Below are 21681 nucleotides of genomic sequence, written 5' to 3' on the forward strand. Positions count from 1 at the left end.
TCATATTCATGTGATTTTTTTTTTCCCATAAATTCTCACATTTTCTCACAACTTCTCGACAAATTTTCTCACATTTGCAAGAGTAAATTTGCTCTGGTGTTCTTTCCTCTGCTGTATAGTTGCCCTGGAATAACTGGCATTATACCTTTGAATGGGGTGGATTGCGCCACCATTAACAATAGTTCAAATACTACACTAAAAAAAAAATTAAGCCTCTTTTAAGATTTAATAGTAAATTCCATCAAATTGAAATGAATAATCCTTATGTAAAAATATGTAAGGATTATTCAATTATTCAATTAAAATATGTAAGGATTATTCAGTTCAATTTGATAGAATTTTACTATTAATTGAAAGCGTTAGTCTTGAAAAAAGGCTTAATGTTTTTTGTGTATAATAAGCCAATGCATTCTTGCTAATGCTTCACAGTTTTATTATACCATTGGACCAAACAACTACTTGTGCACAAGAACTAAGCCAATGAAAACCTTACATTTGGCAAATTTCTTAATGAAATTAAGGACTGGATACCATAAACATAAACTATAACACATCTTCTAAAGCATCTTCTCTGGCTACAGGAAAAAAAAAACGGCCACTGCAATTCAAGTTTTCATATAGAATCATTTTTGCAAACTATTCATTGAGCTCTCAAGTGGATACTGAATTAAAATCTCATTCACTTACCGAACTAATCTAAAAAACATTAAAATATGATATAAAATAGTATTTTTGTTTGTGATTAAGGCCAATTATAATTTTTGTAATTTAGGTGGGTGGACGAAGAACTCCCTGAATTCTTTAGGAAACGTTGAATTAGGTTTAGGACCTTAATATTTACTTTATGATGCTGAGAATGCAAATTACATTCCAAGTTAAAAGCATGAACAATATTAGAACAATAAAGCCACTTGTTGACAATAAGTGTTTAAAGAGCTATGCTTTAACATTTCGCTTGCCATTAGTCTTTATAGATGGAAGGTATGTAAGTCAGAAGAGGGATGGTGTATTGTTGCTAGAGCCCATTTGTAAACTGATTGAAGTCATGAAATCAAAATTAACCCTATTTTTTTTTGTAGTGCATATTACTAATCTTGAGGTGAACAATTAATCCTTCCAAGTTAATACACAGAAAAAAATAGTTTGTCGTGGTAATCTTTAATCAAAATCTGAAAAGTTACTTCCGGTCTGGAATGCCGTTCCTTCTCTAATGACGTCAGTTTGACGGCTTGGGTTGAAAACGCTTAAATTTTAGCGTTTCAGAAACGGTCTTTGTCTATACTACACAACCTAAAACACGTCACATGACTGTTCATGCACACTGGGCATGCGCGTACAAGTGTAAACAGTTGCCTCTTGCGCATGTAGGCAGCTGCAGTATTAAAAAAAATGCAGAGTTTAACTACATAGTGGCTGCTAAAAATGACAATAAAGCCAGCAAAGATTGTACTTCAGTCTCCATGTTATTGTTTACACAGTCACCAAGGATACGCAGAGCGAATGTGGGCAGCCACGCCATCATTTTCAAAAGTCTCAATTTTGGTCCATTTATACTGAAATGCAACCCCAGCATTTTCAAACTAAAACAAGGTCTGCAGCATTTTCGAAAGTCTTTCGAGGTTCGAAAACGCTGGTATAGTGTAAACGACAGGCGTAACAGTAGCAAAACTTATGCGTTTTAAAACGGGTGTAAACGGGGCCTCAGAGTATGTCTCCACATATAACATAACATACACCTTGTGGATTCCAATATTAATACCCCACTATTTCCTTAAGCCTTACCTTGTCCTTGTCCTCCACCAGGTCTGTTAGCACATCATCAGGGTCCAGAATACCCCCATCGCAGTATTCAACATGGTGGGTTCGTACAAGGAAATCTCCCTCCTATAAAACAAAGCATCAGTGTGAATTATCAGCAAAACAACACGTGTACTGACCTCAGACTTATCAATTACCCAGGTTTCCCACAGTCTAAACTGTAACTATGCTCTAAAAAAGCAATGGCTTGAGCTTGCTCATCAGGGCTAACAATACTCTGTGTGTCTGTGCATCTGTGCTCACATCAGAGCAGTGTGTATCAGGACACTCTGATGTACAAGCAGCATGGGTCGTCTTTCATTATAGTGAATAGTCTTCCCACACAACTCCTCTACAGCCGGAGTTCTACAGGGGGAGTGCCACAAGGCTCTATCATGAGCCCAATGGACTTTTCTGATTAATGCTGACAAAACACATCAACATCCACAAATCATCAAACCCTTGTGAGCTCACAACCACCGCCAACCAGGTCACAGAGACTGGCGTGATGTAACTCAAATCTGAGCTCCAAATGTCAACTTCAGCTTATGCCAAGAAGTGAGGTATAAACAAGACATCTGCACAACAAATGCCTTAATTCCAGCTTGTGCCTGATCTTGTGTCATTACATCTCAATTTTTGGCTGCATTCATGCTGCGGGCTCACTTAACACAAAGCAACTTAAAGTTGATTGATTTCAGGCAATGCCATGTAGAAAAGTAGTAGTGGGAGGTATGTTATGCTTAAACTTTGTTTGCCTTGGCTTGGAGTATCTGTAAAACTTCATTGATAGAGTGAAACATGACTTTGATATGGGCCTACCCTGTTTATCTTGGCTGTTGCAGGACAGCAGAGCTGTCAGCTCTCAACAGACAAACTGAGATTGTGTGTATGATTCATATATTTACACAATGTTCATTTAAAAGCCCAGTCTCTCAGCACTACAGAAAAAAAATTGGTGACCAGATTTGACCTTCTCTCAGTACATACTGACATACATGAGCACAAACATGACATAGATAAATATACAATATCTTTAACATAAAGGAGATAAAGAAAACTAGATCTCTTGGATAGTACAGAGGCCAAACCTACAGCTCCATTCAATGTTGCGTTGAAAAGGCAAGACGGTTGGCCATTACTGGCATGATATGATAGCTTAAAGATGCCAAATGGTGGTTGCACGAATTGTAGGTACTTAATATGTTAAATTATGATCAGGTGAGCTGATCAGGTGAAAAGTCTACACTTAGCATACTTTTGTTTTAACTTTCTTCAAATACATAGGCTAATAAGTGAGCTAATGTTGACCGAATTTCTTGGAAACATTATGCTTCAACACCCCTGTCATAATCATTATCTATAATTACATAAAACGTATGCTTAGGTATTGTTGCTTAGGACTGCTGTGAAACAGCAGTCTAATTATCAAGTTCACAATCTCAAGCGGTTTTAACATTTGAATAAGTGTGAAGTGAAATCTTCACTTTGAAAAATGCAGCATAAAGAAGAGCATATCACATTACATAAATCACTTATTGAAGAGATTATATTTATTTATATATTTATATTTTATATCACTGCTGTGACATCTGTTATGGGGTTTAAAGGGGTCATGAACTGTTTTATAATGTTTCCTGGGGTGCACTTATAATGTTAGTATGCTTTTTACAACAAAAATTGTAATAATATAGAAATAAAAGGCATTTTTCCTACCCTGATTTTATCCCTTTTATTTGAACACTCTGTTTTAAGGGACGTGTCTGCTGTGAGACTTCAGTGTTAACGCCCACTGCTGTGATTGGATAACATTTTTGCCTATGAAATAGCTAAGTATTACTCTCTCGAAAACTTTTAGCATGTTTTTACTATTACAGCTCTCAAGGTTAACTAATCGTGAAAATGATCCATGATTACTGCATTACATTTAGATCTATGACATTATATTTAGATTGTGGCATGAAAGGTTGCAGTGATGAACACTGTAGCCAATCACAGACATGTTGTTGAGCGCATGAAAGCAGTGATCTCGTCATTGCAACTAAATTTCTGCACATTAACGAATGCTTTCATCGTAACTAACAGTGCAAACGCGATGGAACAAAGAGATTTGTTGAATAAAACGGGAGTTTTGGTGCGAGCGCTGTTTGATTGACCGCTTCAGCGATTGCAAAGGGAGCGTTCTTTGATCACTTTCTATATTTAATATAATCACTGTTTAAATACTACTAAGAGAAACAATGTGAAGTTGACCATTTAGTCACTGGTTTGGTTTATTGACACATAGACATAGAACATCTGACTGTACATAAATCATTACATATGAGGCATTAGAATGAACACAGTTACTTACATGTTGTTGCATTACTGTCGAGTCCGTATTGTAAAAGTCTGTTTGCAAAGCCTGCGCTGAAATGTGATTGATTTACCAAAGAATCCACAGTGAAATGTACCAAATACAAATAAATAATGCTCAACTGAGACATTTACACTGTGAAAATAAATTCCTAGCATTAGTATCCTTTGAAAGGTAATGCTATTTTTAGTCCTGTATCGCTCTTCTCTCCTCCTCATCTCACTAACACACCAGTGGGTGTGGCTAACGTTACAATGATGAAGTAGGCATTGATTTCTTCTGCGGAGGCGGCGTTTCACCTATCTATGATATAGACAGGCACATTCCGGGATGAGTCGTTCGCTGGGACTGGTGTCAATAAAAGCTATTATTGGACTAACAAGGAAGTTTTCAGTTCTGAAATTTACAGAATATTCTTATAGTATGATGACCTCTTATATATCAAAAGCTCAAGGAAAAGTTAATTTCTCAATTCATGACCCCTTTAAAGATTTGTTTAAGATCCATCTGTAAGTCTGTGTCTGTGAATTCTCACATTCTTGTTAAGAATTAGAGTCATTACTTGCATGAAAGCATATTTATAAAAAAAAAAAAAAAAAAAAAAAAAAAAAAAAGATACGTTTAACAGAGAGCCAAAACTGCATGAGATTTATCATAAAAAAGTATGTTCTCTTGTTGCAATGTTTTAAGCATAAACAAAACTGGCAATGCAACAAGACAAAATACAATTATATTTCAGACAGATTTTCTGTGTTAATAATTTATGCAGTTTTGCTGCTCAGAATGTTTAGATATTTTTACTAAAAAAGACAAAAGAAAAACAGAGAAATAACAAGGAAGTCATTTTTCAAACACAGCATGACAAAACAATACTCTAGCAATAAAAAAAATGGCACAAACACATATATTATCTTCTCCATCTTTACAATGCTGTCCCTATAGGCATTTAAAGGTTTACTAAGTGAGTTTTCTAAAGGTCCAGATTTTTCATCACCATACAAACTATTTATGCAGACTGTGACTAGTTTCTTATTCTGCTGTCTCTTCTATGGCATCGGTGTCATGTTAAAGACATGAAGAACCCCCAATGCATCACAAAAAGCTTGTATTTCACTCAATAAACAATAAAACCATGACACTGGATCCCATATGATCTCATTTCACACAGCACCATGAGCAAAATGACATTTGGGCAGTGAACGCACCTGTTTAATCATGATTTCACCTAAATGAGCCCTGAGCTTTTGAATGCTAGCAGCGAGGCAGGGTGAATGAGGGTGAGACGGAGGCCATGAGTCTGACAGTTTCTGGCATTCAACAAAGGGCGACAGTGTGCCAGTCTATGGGAATAATGCTGTATTACATGCCACATTAAGGCCTATTCCCAGCTATGAGAACATTGAATGAGGATACGTGTGCAGCGAGAGATAGCAAGGCTGCGCTGTAATGAAACGATGGAAATCTCTGGAACATTTTGCCATTTTTACCCTGATGACGGTGAGCAGTGGGGTTCCTGCCGTATTTCTATGATTGCTTTTGTTGGTGCAGGGTCCATTACCAAGCCTAACATCATTACCAGACTCATAAACAGTAATGATGATCATGATGGTGATGATAATGATGCAATAAGACGTTGTCCATCTCCGAGAACGATCTTCCACCTCCGCACCGCATTCTTGCACTTTCTGGTCAAATATGAAAATACCAATTTTGCTGTGAATTGAATTTAATAAACATACCATTTTCTGACCCACACCTCATTTTCTGTTATGGACCGTAATATAGCCTGAATGAAATGAGATACTTTTTATAAGGTAGCACAAATGAAATTAATATTTTCCTGGGCACAGAGGCCAATGTGAAGGGCTGAGTATGTGGGTAATCAGTACTTAAATGAGTCTAAGAAATAGAGGAAGAGTCCTGACCAGACAGCATGTCTGGACTCTCGAAGCCTACTCCAGCATTGTGTTTGATAAATATCAGCAGCACTAATACAATAATCAGGAAACCAACCCACATTACCATAGATGGACATGCACACAATTTCACTATCTAATACCCACACTGCACACACACATACCCTTCCATCCCACGAGACTGGAATACACAGCCTTGTCCACAATATACAAGAAAAGCATGTGGATACTAGATATGTGTAAAACAAGTTGACTGGTCGGCAGGTTGGATAAATTATTAGTTGACTATCTTAAGGAAGCCCAGTGAGATAAGTCTGCTTTCAGGTATGACTCCAATTGAACGGGTTTCTTTATGGATCTAATGCGAAGTTGACTTGCGCCAAATGAGTAATCCTCTGACGCGATTTACGGCACAGGATGTTGGAGTATTGTAAGCTTAGACACCTCTCGCAGTTCAGACAAATAGGGCTGTGTAACAAATTTAAGCTCCTCTTCTCTTATATCGAAATTCTCTGAAATTTCTCTTTAAAAATGATCGTTTTACACTCATAATCTGTTACCCGTGATATGTTTTGCTCTATCCTCTGCACCTCCGTGTTCGTCATTACGTTGTGCGTCAGGTCAAAGGATACTCTTTCGCCACATATAAACTTGTGCATTCTGTGTACGGTCGTCCACCAGAAGCTAGTTATTTGAATTTATAAAGTTTTAAATATGCTTCAGAAGACCTTTATTAACCCCCTGGAGTCATATGGATCACTTTTTTTTATGGAAGGATGCATTATTTTTTGTTCAAAACGTGGCCCCCCATTCACAACCATTATAAACCTTGGAGAACTAAGGATATTTTTAAACATATCTCAGATTGTGTTCGCCTGAATGAAGATAGTCATATACACCTAGGATGGCTTGAGGCTGAGTAAATCATGGGATAATTTTCATTTTTGGGTGGACTATGCCTATAACTTCATCGTTTGCTTGCTTTTCGTCACTTCTGTTTTTCTCCTCGTGCACTGATTTGCTAAGCTGAATGCAATAGCTAAAGATATCTGTCTGAAAGTGTAAAACTCTAGCGATGCTGTTTTCAAGTGGGCTGTTTTTTAAGGATTTGAAAGATTATACAGTGCATGCTAACAGCTAAACAGTGCATGCTACATAACACACCGTCAAAATGCTAATTATCAAAATTAATAAGAATAAGCGATCAACTAGTCAGCCTCACTAACTGACTAATGTAATTGACTCACTGCATTGCGTTCAGGTGTCCACATACTTTTGTCCAGTACAGAGTATACTATTTAAAAAAAAAGGTAGTATGTGTTTTTACAGTAATTCCCTCATCCGAAATCACATACTGTTTGAGTAGGTTCAATATTTGAATGTGAACTTACTACGCAACCACTAAAAAAAGTGCATTTTATATAGTATGAATGAAATTCGGACGTACTACGTCCGCCATTGATGTCGTTACCACCACATGACCTACAGCGTCAGTTGCATCGCTTCACTGCCATTCATAAATCCCTTCCTCAGAGAATAGTAAAGTGTTCATCAAATGCGTACTTCAGAATCTCGGCGGAAGTAGTAGGTCATTCGGGGACTTTTCGCCCTACTTTTTTTTTTTAATACTATGCATTCAGACACACTACTCTGTTGCCAAACTGTTTTTGATATACTATGTAGTAGGGAAGTATTAGATTTCGGACACAGTGATTGTCACTGATAAAAAGACCCTTGAAAGACATTCTGGAAGTAAAAGAACATATCAACGTGACAGCATATGCTTATAACAAAAAAATCAGGTTCAAAAAGCAAGGCACAACAACCCAAACCCTCATAACAACATACACTAAAATAAAACCAAAATACAGGCTTACTTTACCAGCCTAAGTACAAGTTGTGTTTATTTGGTTTATTCCAAGAAATGTCTTCAAAGAGAGCACTATGCCTCCAACTGTCACTGAAAACAAAGACTACATACAAATAAAACCACAATGGCGGATGTGAATCCACAACAGCACATTAGAGTTCTGAGAGCGAGTTGTGCTGCCAAAACCGCCTGAATGGCTGAAGGCTGAACAGAGGTACTTCACAAGGACATCTTGAGGTCCAGAGGTAGTTTCCATCACAACCACGCACCTAGCACGGGACGCTTCTCATTGAGAGCAGATGCTAACCGACAATGTCTCTGAGGCGAGGCATGCTAATTGTTTTCTTGCTGGCACAAGTCCAGGCTTTTCCATGATATCAGCTGCTTTGGCAGCCAACTCAGCACTCGTGCATCTGGCATTCCTGAGCTTAATGAAAAAACAGCAGCACAACTCTGGCCTACGTCTGCCTGAGTAATTAAGTGTCCCTTTTCAATGGCCTGATAACTTCCTGAGTGACTCCCAAGCACTTCCTCCGCTTAAGGTCTCTCTCTCTCTCTTTTTCAAACAATTTACTGCCTCTGGACAAAGGCTTGCAGACATGCTGAATACGTAGGACCTACAACTCAAGCACATTTTTCAGCCCGGAACATTCTTGAGAGCGCTGGCTGAAGATCACAGGCGTCTTTTCTTCCTGCTGGAAACTGACATGTCCGGGTCAATGGAAAACACCTCGTTGAATATAACAAAACACAAAGCAATACAGAAAGCAGAGGGCCGCAGTATGCACGCGGCAGAAAATAGACAGCAAATCCTCAAAGTGGTAACCACACTCTTTTCAAGTGATAGCTGATGTATGGCAGCATTTAAAAGGCTGAAGATTAGCGCAACTAAATCTAGGCCATTTCTCGTTCACTTTAATCCTGAAACGCATTAAATGCATAATTACACAGCTGCAGGAAAATGTTTCAGATTAGCATAACAAAAAAAACGCAAGACTGTGAGCTACTGAGACTTCAATGGCGGAGAAGGAAATCTGGTAATTAACAACACTTCTCGCCGTTCTATCATGGGTGAGATAACTCACAGCCAAGCAGTTGTGCTCCAAGCTGTGACAGCTAGCTAAGAGGTTGAACTGTCCACAAATATGAAACGCAGAGAGCAAGGCTACAGCTTAACCTCTATTAACTTACAGGCATTTGGACAAGTTGAGAGCCTCCAGTGCAACAAAGCCTACATGCAATTAGCCTGTCCGTAAAACTAGGCCGAAGTGAATGGGAAAAGATTTGGTAGAGCAGTGGTCCGCAACTGGTGGGCCGTGACCCAAAATGGTGGTAGGTCTGTTCTGGTCATGGACAGTGGGGGAAAACAATGCTCAAACCTAATCATGCATAGGATAGCAAAACAATTAGGCTTATCAACTGAGCACAAAATAGTTCCCTTATGCATTGTTGCTGATGTCAAATTCCATGTGATTATGTACAAAAACTATTGCAAGGTACAAATAAATACAATTTTGGTACTGTGTTGGGTTGCCAACTTGATGTTTAATATGAAATCTGGGTCCAGAAACAAAAGGAAAGGGATTTGCAAAACTACATCATTTCAAAACTGAAAAGTCATTGGGTTATCTAAACAATTAGCCAACTAGTTGGTCCTAATGGGGCTCTGTATAATTAGTTCTACATTCTTTGGGGGCATTCTTGTGTTCAGTGGATTATTTAAAAGTCGAACAGTAATGGTCTTGAAATTTATCATTAAACACATTCAGTTCCTAAACAAGCAGTGCTTCACAGGGGAAAAAATGAGAGATGCAGTTTACCATGCTAGGGTCTAAGTGTGCTCTGATCAGGATTTTTGGGGCAGATCACCAATCACTGGAAGCAGTACTGGCCAATACCGATCACCGAAATAAATAATAGGCTAACTAATCTTAACAATTTTAAAAAACAAGTATAAAAACATTAAGATATGAGAAAGTATCATGAATTGACAACTCTTTATTTATTGGCAAGTAACATGTATAACACATTCCATTCCCTCGCTTAGACGTAATCAGGAACAGATTAGAGCTTAACAAATATAGCATTCCTGTGAAATAAATAAAAATTTTCAAAAAAGAAGAAAAAAAAAGTCTTTATCAATAGAAATCAAATGTGAAACAACACAGCATCGTCTTCACTGAATTAATTAAATATATATATTAATCCTTCTAAATCTACTAAAGAGCAGTGAGTGATTTTCTCTTTGTTTTTTGTTGTTTGATTAGCATTAATGGAACAGACGGCAGCAGGAATATTAGGCTGCTGTCACTTTAAAACCTAATGCATGGATCCAATATACTGATACACATGCAACTTATTTCTCAACGGTTTATGTTCACTTAAGACATAACCGACGATGTTTAAGCAAATACTCAACAAGCATATTTCTGTGTGTATTTGACTGTTTAGGCACGAACCCAAAGCTCACTTTGCTTGTCCGTGTTGTAACACTCCGAATGGAGAGAACACCAAAATGAGGGAAACGCTCATTCCACAAGAAAAATAGAAGTAAAAAATGACAGACAAAAATTTGTTTCAAACACCCAAGTGTATTATACAATTTAGAAAAAATCTTGCACAATACAATCAGAAAAAATATTTTAAAAAGTGTATGCGAGTGTGAAAGTCCAACTGTATTATGTATGAAACTGAATCAGTCTCACCGGGGAATGTCCATGAATGAATGAATGAATGTCCGAGAGCAGATCCAACGTGACAACCGAAACTGTTAAAAATCCTCACTGGAAAGCAGTCCAAAGTCCAACAACACACAGGCAACTCCACAAGCGAGGCGGCAGTAAACTCCCAAAAAATCAGTTCGGTAAGTATTCCACAATTGCGGTGAAACCCAGGCAACAGAAAACGGAGCGAACACAGACGCTACCAGACGCCGGTAAGTCGGCTACATATATAGAATAAAGTTCCGTGTTATTGTCACGTGATGACTAGGCCGCACGGGACGTGCGGAATCTAGCGAGAGTTCATTCCTACGGGGTCTCACACACACACACACACACACCGAGGCAACAGTACAGAAAACAGGGTGACAATTAAAATAAACGATCAACCATACATTAGTGTTAATCAGACCCAGGTATAAATGTCACCCCTTATGTGGCATTGCTACAGCGTTCCACTCTGTCTCGGAGCGCATGCACAGAAAGCCGCTTGAGGAACAGTATCACTTTAATGCAATTTTAATAACTTTTCAGACACCTGGTAAAACTGCCAGACTGGTTAATGTAGTGAAGCGATTTTAGCTGCACATAGAAAATTTGTCTCGCAAGTTTTGCGTCATCTGATCAGCTCTTCTTATCGGCCTTTATGGAGACCACCGATCAATCTATATAAAGCCATTATCGGACAATAACGATCGGCGTCTGATCAATCTGAGCACCCTTACTATGGTTATTGAATATTTGAGGTTTAGCCCAGACAAGGTGTATTTGGTGCCATCCTTTGATTAAAAACTAGACTGTTATACACTTTACAATTAAATGTTGACATGTTACATTTGCAAGGTATCATTTTAATGAAGTAAATCTTTTTATCATTTGAGATAAAATATAAATGTCCCACTACAGTCAAACATTCTACCTATTAGAGTGCCAAGAATAAATAATCCACTGCAATCTACAAACCGAAGACCACCACTATCTTGCTAATGTCCAAGCATTTAAAACAGACGATCACAGGCAGTTAACTCATAATCACTAAGCTTTCTGGTGTGATTAGATGAAGCTTTCAATAAACACCAGTAATTAAATAATTACCAATCTTAAAGGCTGAATTATGATTTACAGTAGAGACAGCACAAAGAAAAAAACAAGGTTTTGCAAAAATTATGTTTTGTCACTCAAACCAAAAGTTTGCTGTATTCCAATTGACCAATTCACTAAATTCCTGCTTGATTTCAAACTCACCCAGCTCTTTCCAGTTTCAAAACATATCTTATGAATTTCTATCCATCAAACACTCCATCAGAGCTTTCTCCAGCATGCAAGTGTCTTTACAAAACACCCAAAGCAAGCTCAGCGTGTCTGTTGCATGTCTTTGGTAATTAATGAGTAAGCTTTAAGACACAGCAACCCCAAATCATCCATGTGTGTTCAGCAAAACTTCCCAGCAAATACTGAATGTACTGGCACTGAATTCAAGCTTCATATGGCGTGGCAGAGCCGTGAAGTTCGTGAAAGGTTCAAAGACCACACTGATTGATGAGGGTGTTAGTATTCCTGCAAACATAATGCTCCGTTTGTTCTGCATTTTGTGCTGAAAGCGCCGAGACGTGATTTGTGAAGCCCCCCTGCATTCATGAATAAATGCAACATTATGATTATTAACTCTATTAATGAAACTTCAAGGGAAACCTGAAGGACATTAGTTACCAGCAGCTCTGAATCATACAGTCTCACAGGGAAAAGAACCAAGTAATGAAAACAATCTATCACAAAGATCGATTATACCACCTTCTCAGTACTGACAAACCATACTGCGGTACAACGCTTCCAATCATAAACGAAACACAAGTAAACCTAATATTACTGCGCTGCATAGTACTATTCATGAAGCTAATACCATTATATATCATTGTGTGAGAGTGTGTAAATCGTGTGCATGCTTGCATGGACCCTCTTCCTTTTATTCTGGCTATGGTTAGATCAACACCAAAATTTTGTGTTTGTTGCGATACCAACCACTGGTACTTTTTTTAATCAATATCTTAGGTTACAATAATGGGTCAATAACAAATAAGAGTGTCCATGACTAGAGAAAATCTAGTTAATGTGCCACGTTCTTAGAAATGTGATTTGAAAACATGTTGGTTTCATATGGTTTTGAAAAACTCCTATACTTGCATAAAAGTTTTTCAAAACCACATGAAACCAACATGAAAATGAGGAAAATTTAAATTTAACAATGCTAAAAATGTCATGTGGTGTAACCATCAAGAAATATTATTTTCTTTACACATTCAAAAATGTTTTTTAATAAATTCTGAAAATAAGTCAAATATAAGTTAAGAGGTACTTGACAAATATTATTATTTATTAATGTTGTTGTATTTAAATTTACTGCATATACATATTCAACATTCATTAAATACAAAATACAACAAATACAAAAATTTTATGAAATTCTAAACAAGTAAACGTTTTATACATTTTATTAAGTTCTTTTTCTAGGATCTCAGAAAACAAGTCCTTCGATGTTTGTCCTGATAAAAATCAAATAATTAATTCATGAATATTATTACATATTAACTAGAGTTGCACCACATGACATTTTAGGAGACTTTTTGTTGTTTTGTTGTTTCTGCATGTTGGTTGCATCACATGACTTTGACAGACAAAGGTTTTTCAAATATTAATCAGCACTAAAGAAGTTTGATAACTTGCTAACATGTTAACATGTAAACAATGGCATGGTATTGCACTTGATGAATGAGTGAAGCAATATAACACATTTAACCTACTTGCTCTCAAACCAAGCCACATGCACCACTTGTCACCATGATGGTAACTCTCCAAAAACCCACATTAACAGAAACTCTTCTAAATTAGCATAGCAAAACATTAATCACTACTAAATCTCCCACTTAACAGTAATCTTGCACAAAAAAACGTATAACACTTAATTTTAGCATTTACTCTCCCTTTCAAGTTCCATGGGCAAAGCATGCTGGGAAATAGAAATCCCAGCCCAGTTTCAGCTAAACTTCAGTTCGTCTAAATTAAAAGAAATAAGTTCATAAAACTCAAAACAATGAAACAGTTCAGTTTACTTAAAATATATCAGTTATGTGAACTTGAAAGAAAAATAAAGTGCTAAATGTTCATAAAAGTTAATTTGACTGAACTAATTTGTTTAAGTTTGTCCTACTCAAACCAATTAATTATTTTGAGCATATATATATATATATATATATATATATATATATATTATATATGTGTGTGTGTGTGTGTGTAAATATGTGTGTGTACACTTACGTTAGATGTGACACACAGACATAATACACACACATTATGTAAACACAAACATTTACGTTAGATGCGATTAATCGCGATTAATCGATTTGACAGCATTTTTTCAAATTCAGACATTAAAAACACGATAATCACAGGTGTAATTAAATGTATGGATAAATTACATTTGATGTATATTTTTGGATAAACTAAAAGATCCAGAACAAACAAAATTGCATAATGTCATTGTCCCAAAAGGTGCTTTCACATTTACAGTTTCTCAGCGAAATTTCAAAATCCAGTCATTCCAATAGGACTCCACACGAATGGGAGTTTCGTGTGAGGGCGAAAAATCAAGATCGGAAAGCTTTCACAAGCTTGTGAATCAAAATCGAATCGAATCGTGAAAGCCTTAATACCCAGCTTTAATATTTAGTACTGTGCAACACTACTTGTGACCCTGACCGACTACGGCCAGATCAAAGAAACTCTCCAGGGGCCTAACAACAGACATTCACCCTGGCCTAGAAATGAGGCCCCAGAGACAGCAGCCAATCAGGATCCCCCAAACAGCTCCATCCATCCTCACAGATGCCTCATGTGCGTCACCAGCCCATGCGTCTATTCCCCTGAGACTAACAGCCAATAACACTGAGCTGATAGGAATAACAAACACACAAATAAAGGCTAGGCACGCACATATACGTGTCTGAGTTAAAGGACGTGCCCACCCAAAATAAAAAAAATCATCTGAGCTTAGCTCGACACGCAGTGGCCCCTAAGAGTAAATGCCTGTTAAGATCTCGCACTCTGATTGCATACTAAAACCAAGCGATACCTCGATCCAACTGGCAATCTCTAGTCAGAGCCCTGACCTGCCAAATCCATCGCATGATATTACGGTCTGATAAGAGACAGGGTGCAATACGAGGCCACCACCACCCCGGGACCGATCACTAAACCAGCTTCGGTACAAAACGCGAAGACCGTCTCCCATCAGTCAAATTGACCACTCTAAAGACAAAGCAATAACGCAGTAAATTGTAAGGCGAGGAAGTCGCGCAGCAATCTACGGGCTCATTTGGGACCAGCGGCTCCTGGAGCGATGCAGGATGAAAAGCTTGTTGTTTATTAGGAGCCCGTCTAAACTCTAATGTGCCGGGAGAGAGCTGAATCCACGTATGCATCGGCCCATGGGGGATCCTTGAGAGCCGGTGAAAATGGGTGCCACTCAAACTGATGTACTATTTAAATAATGAATCTCAAGCAGCAATGAGAGAGATATCTGATGAGGGGGCAGAGGGTCAACGCTCAGGGGGGAGAACGCCTGCCACATTTTAACTCTGATTTGCATTTATCACATAGAAAAATTGGACAAGGCACATCTGCCCCCGACTTCATAAAATCAGTTTTGCGGATTCCTGTCATCAGAGAAAGGCACTTATGAACCCTTTTAAATTTTACAATAATAAGAGTGAAGGTCGACATTTCAGCTCCCGTCAGGCTCGGAGCACGTGATTTTGACTAACAGGTTTGAAATTAATGAATAAGGTCTTTATAGTTCACTCAATCCCGTAAGGTAAAGCATACATTTTTGATCATCCTCTAATTAAATGTAAAACCAAATATTAAAAATTACATAATGTAGCATGCGGTAATCCCACTGTGATTTTAGCTGTACTGTTAAATTAAGACTTAATTAGCTGACACTAAATCAAATCTCAGAATTAGTATTAACCTTTATAAAGATGAACAAGATGTGAAACAAAACACACTAGGCCTGAAGGAATAGTTCACCCAAAAATGAATCTTCTATCATCATTTATCATCATGTCATTCTTTGCCTTTTCTTTTTATTCAGGTTTGCGATCTGGTTACCCATTTTAATGAACAAGCTGGACATTTTTGAAAGAAATTAATAGTTTTATTCAGCAAGGATGCATTAAATTGATTACAAGTGACAGTGACAGTGCTTGACGCTTACTTTTTTTCCCCCAAGAAGCACGCATGCTTCTAAGGGGAAAATTTTAGGAGCGCTTCAAAAAAAAAAAAAAAAAAAAAAAAATGTAGGGGCACAATGACAAAACTTTCAACCTATACAAAACTATAATCAAACTATATTTAATAATTGTGTACTTATTTATAGGGCCTACTTTAAACCTTTACTCTGTCTCTCTCTCTTTATGAGCAATATCACACGAGTAGCCATGCATTATGGCTGTATATCAGCACGGCTGTGATTTGGCCGTAGGTAATCACAGCATGCTGATATACAGCCATATCGCAGGTCTTCGAGTGTGATATTGCGTTTATACAACAGTTCGACGGCACGAGTGTGTAAATAAATAAGAAATAACAAATTTAAAACACTCTTTTGTGCAGAACTACTTCCTTCCGCCATGGATTCAAATCTCAAGTTGACAGTTTGACCAAACCTTGGTTACTAATTCTAAAACATCACTTTAGAACTAGTAACGAATGTTGAGTCCCTCCATTGAAACTCATTGTATTTTGTACAGTATTAGAGAGATAGAGAGAGAGAGAGAGAGAGAGAGAGAGAGAGAGAGAGAGAGAGAGCCTGAGCGAGCATTACCTGTGTCTGATATAACATTCATTCTTCAGGTCAAAGTCCATAATATTATATCCATTATAAAAATCCGCTTGAATGTGCACTGAGGGAAGCGATCTTTGTATTCGTCCTTTTTACGGTTAAGGAAAATTTCCATAGCAGCGTTAAAACAATGTCCTTTGTTTATAAATGCCCCTTTCAATTTAAAAGTCTCTTGCAACTGACTCATTCACTCGTAAAGTTTTATTAATGTAACTTTCACTCAATCCATTTTATGCAAATGCAACATATAATTTTATATAAAATAATATTTATTGAACAACAATATTTGAACAATTTAGATTAAACACAATGATACAATTCAGTCAAAGCACAAAAGCAGTGCTCTACAGGATGCAAGTTAAATATATCCTTATATTAATGATCAAATTTAACATAGCCCAATTTGATTTGCTCAGAAGCAAGTAATAGATTAATAAGACCAAAGATTACCCCTTTTATGTACCCAAAATGAAATATATCTAATGTTTAAACAACCACTATAAGAGACAGCCGCAAATCTCCGAAGTACTGGCCGAGATTGAGCTGTTCTCTGCGGTTACACGACCCCTGAACGGCCACTGGCGGCCTGGAGCTCGCGTCTCCGAAAACGTCTAAAATTGTAAAATGCTATGATTAAATATGAGTCACATATTTAAGGTCTAAACAACTACGTACAATCTCACCTAAAAAAAACGCTTAAAACTACAGTTCGTGGTACAACAAGTGTAGTATTTGTAAAAAAATCTGATGGATCTTATCGGCCGCCATGACAGTCGCTTCAAGTGGAGTGATAAAAAAAAAATGATGGAACAATTCCCGTGGCGATACTGGTAGAATATCGCATGGCTGAAAAGACCTCTCAGCTATATTATATTATATATATATATATATACACACACACACACACACACAGATCAGGCATAACATTATGACCACTTCCTAATATTGTGTTGGTCCCCCTTTTGCTGTCAAAACAGCCCAGACCTGTCGAGGCATGGACTCCACTAGACCCCTGAAGGTGTGCTGTGATATCTGGCACCAAGATGTTAGCAGCAGATCCTTTAAGTTCTGTAAGTTATGAGGTGGGGCCTCCATGGATCGGACTTGTTTGTTCAGCACATCCGACACTTGCTCGATTGGATTGAGATCTGGGAAATCTGGAGGCCAAGTCGACACCTTAAACTCATTGTTGTGCTCCTCAAACCATTCCTGAACCATTTTTGCTTTGTGGCAGGGCGCATTATCCTGCTGAAAGAGGCCACAGCCACCAGGGAATACCGTTTCCATGAAAGGGTGTACATAGTCTGCAAAAATGTTTAGGTAGGTGGTACGTGTCAAAGTAACATCCACATGGATGGCAGGACCCAAGGTTTCCCAGCAGAACACTGCCCAAAGCATCACACTGCCTCTGCCGGCTTGCCTTCTTCCCATAGTGCATCCTGGTGCCATGTGTTCCCCAGGTAAGCGACACACACGCACCCGGCCATCCATTTGATGTAAAAGAAAACGTGATTCATCAGAGCAGGCCACCTTCTTCCATTGATCCGTGGTCCAGTTCTGATGCTCACGTGCCCACTGTTGCCGCTTTCGGTGGTGGACAGGGGTCAGCATGGGCACCCTGACTGGTCTGCGGCTATGCAGCCCCATACGCAACAAACTGCGTACACTGTGTATTCTGACACCTTTCTATCAGAACCAGCATTAACTTCTTGAGCAATTTGAGCTACAGTAGCTCATCTGTTGGATTGGACCACACGGGCCAGCCTTCGCTCCCAGCTGCAGTTTTGGAGATGCTCTGACCCAGTCGTCTAGCCATCACAATTCAGCTCTGTCAAACTCGCTCAAGTCCTTACGCTTGCCCATTTTTCCTGCTTCTAACACATCAACTTTGAGGACAAAATGTTCACTTGCTGCCTAATATATCCCACCCACTAACAGATGCCGTGATGAAGAGATGATCAGTGTTATTCACTTCACCTGTCAGTGGTCATAATGTTCTGCCTGACTGGTGTATGTATACACATAATTTCATCAACAGTACATCATAAGCAAACACTTGGCATAAATGCGCGTTATACATTGATTGTGAACTGCTCTGAAACCACAAGCCTGTTGAACGTGCAACAGTGCTGCGTTTTGACTTTGAAACGTGCAGCTCTTATATTTATTTAATAATAATAACAACATTAGACTGTTTCACGATTTAAGTTTTTTTTTCTATCACCAAACTTAAGACCTCTTAAAAATCATAATTAAGGTGTTTATTATTCAATTTAAGATACTTAAAGCTTTTTATGAGCTTAAATTTTATAAAACTGAGGGACATTTTTAATTCGCACAGATTCTCCTAAATACATTTTAGTTTGCACACATCTATTTTCAGTCACATATGCGAGTGAAATGCGAGTGCTGTCGAGCCCTGAAAAACTTTTATAAGATTTCCATTTCAAATAAATGCTGTTCTTTTGAGAAGAAACTTTCTATTATGAAAAAAAAAAAAAAAAAATCACTATTTCCAGAAAAATACTAAGCAGCACAACTGTTTTCAAAATTGAACAATAATAAGAAATGTTTCTTGAGCACCAAATCAGCATATTAGAAAGATTTCTGAAGGATCATGTGACACTGAAGACTGGAATAATGATGCTGAAAATTATATTACATTTTAAAATATATTTAAAATATATTAAACCTAAAAAAAAACAGTTATTTGAAAGTGACATAATACTTCAAAATATAACTGTTTTTAATGGTTTTTTTTTTTTTTTTTTTTACATTTTTTAAAATGCAGCCTTGGTGAGCATAAGAGACTTCTTTCAAAAACATTAAAAAAAACTTTTGAATGGTAGTGTACATTATTTTTTTCTGTCAAAGTGGAGGTAAAGCATTTTGAATTATACATTTTTTGGTAATCCTTTGACTCTGCTGTAGTTCTCAAATCTTATTTAAGCACATTTAAAATTGAAGAGCTGCATAAACATTTTGCTAAACACCTCCTTTTGTGTTCCATGGAATACAGCAAATCTTGCAAGTATGAAACAAGATGAGGATGAAAGAATGGGGGGAGGGGCGGGGTTGGTTGTGTTCTATCCCTGTATACCTGATAATAATGCTTTACTCACCTGCTCTAGTAGTTTTCTGTATCTCTGGGTGGCTTGCTGGATGAGATCCCGCACTGTCCATCCTTCCTTACATGGGACAACAACACCAGTCCTTCCAAAACTCACTGTCACTTTCATTTTTAATCCAGAAAGAGGACAATTGATCCAGATGTGTCCCTAAACAAACTCCAGCAGCAGCAGCAGGTGTGTGTGCTTGTGTATATTCAGCCAGGCTGCACGCTGCTTTTCTGCATCAAACTTTAGAGCATCAAAGATGGCATGATACTACACAAAGAAAAACAAATAAATACTGTAAGTAAAACAAATGAAGTCAGATGTTTACTAAATAGAAAACAGTGTTTACTAAACTGTTTAATAAAACAGCATGTTGATGATTGGGTAGACACTGTGCGTTGCATAGCAACAGCTGGTGGGAAAGTTAGACAGAGTCGGTACACTAATAACGATAAATACATTTTCGGACAGGTTTTATTATTACAGTTAGAGATGAGGTTTGTTAGTGTCCCGTTGACTTGCTGAACTCAGATGGCTAACTGGTTAGCTCTGATGATAACACTTTCACTTTTTAAACTCATCGCAAACTCTTAAAACAAGAAAATGCACCGAAATCAAACGTTAAACACGTATAAAATGCATTTGCGTGTATTTCGATTTCATATCAAACCTGTTTTGCACTTACTTGGCATATAAAATATGGAGAGGAGAGCAGGTTAGCGGCAAAAACTTTGGCGACGTGTTGTTGAATACCCTCACAAATTATGCAGTCATGCTGTCTTTATACAATTACCCACTTTATCGATGATCCACGGGACAAAAGAGCATTTACTAAAGACACTGAGCATGTGTGGATGGCGTTTGCATCAGTATTTTGCCCGGATGGAGTTGCATGTCTTGCGCCATTCCTAAAGTTCCCGAGCAGCCTCCAGCAGTGTTATCCCAACATACAGAGCGGGGCCACACAACTTTATTAAAGGGCCAGAACACATCTGCACATGGACCACTGCACGACACAACGCTCATCACGCTATATGCTAACTATTGTTATAATACAAAAATACCCATTTCACATATTTGCTTATATCACTACACTGTGCTCTATTTAAAGGTAACCATGAGCCATATCCTAATTATGTTAATACTAACAAATAAATAAGGATAAATTAATAATAAATAAATAAGATCTTGTCTTCTGATTATGCCATGTTAAAGTCTCCATGAATATATATTTTTTTTTTCTCAGAATACTATTTATTATAAATGATTTATCCGTGCACATCATTATTTATTTCTTTTTTTTTTTTAAACTTTTTTTAATGTGCAATCTAATCTTTAATCAAAATAACTTCCCCTCCCTCTTGCAGCCATCTCTTCTCTTCTCTGATGACATGTTTCTCGGCACGATGTGCATTTTGGGATATCGCATAAAAAAATGTGCATAAAAAACCTATGCGCTCAATTCAATTATGCGCATACGTTAAAGGGTTAGTTCACCCAAAAATGAAAATTTCTGTCATTAATTACTCACCCTCATGTCATTCCACACCCGTAAGACCTTCGTTCATCTTCAGAACACAAATTAAGATATTTTTGATGAAATCCAAGAGGTATATGACTCGTCCATAGGCAGCAATATAATCAACACTTTCAAAGTCCAGAAAGGTAATAAAGAAGACATTGTTAAAATAGTCAACGTGACTGCAGTGGTTCAACCTTAATTTTACGAAGCGACGAGAATACTTTTTGTGCGCAAAAACAAAACAAAAATATTGACTTTATTCAACAATCTCTTCTCTTCCCTGATATAATGCTTACGCAGTTGACGCAGTAAGCACAGTGAAGGGCTTCCGTGTTCACATCCGAATGCTGGCTCAGTATTGGCCAAAGCTGATCACGTGAGCAGCACGATGCATGTGTGTGATGCTGACGCAGGAGCCGGCCAATAATGAGTCGGCATTCTGACGTAGAGCCTGGAAGTGCTGGACGTAAACAACGTATGAGAAT

General features: G+C 37.7%; 1 protein-coding gene across 8 annotated transcripts in view; it reads right to left on the bottom strand.

Annotated features, from left to right (window-relative positions):
• pard3bb (par-3 family cell polarity regulator beta b) overlaps window positions 1–20623 on the bottom strand; it is a 400101-nt gene extending 379478 nt beyond the window's left edge. For 5 of the 8 annotated variants that reach the window (XM_051906928.1, XM_051906931.1, XM_051906932.1 and 2 more), the window contains exons 1-3: window positions 20360–20623; window positions 19681–19944; window positions 1783–1884 (exon numbers count right to left, since the gene is read on the bottom strand). In XM_051906928.1, coding sequence (XP_051762888.1) covers window positions 1783–1884; window positions 19681–19797 — 219 coding nt within the window. In that variant the 5' untranslated portion in view covers window positions 19798–19944; window positions 20360–20623. The remainder of the gene's footprint in view (window positions 1–1782; window positions 1885–19680; window positions 19945–20359) is intronic. The other 3 variants (XM_051906926.1, XM_051906922.1, XM_051906925.1) reach the window with 2 other exon arrangements.
• Window positions 20624–21681: the final 1058 nt, after the last annotated feature.

This window comes from Ctenopharyngodon idella, chromosome 9 (assembly GCF_019924925.1).
Source record: "Ctenopharyngodon idella isolate HZGC_01 chromosome 9, HZGC01, whole genome shotgun sequence".
Taxonomy (NCBI): domain Eukaryota; kingdom Metazoa; phylum Chordata; class Actinopteri; order Cypriniformes; family Xenocyprididae; genus Ctenopharyngodon; species Ctenopharyngodon idella.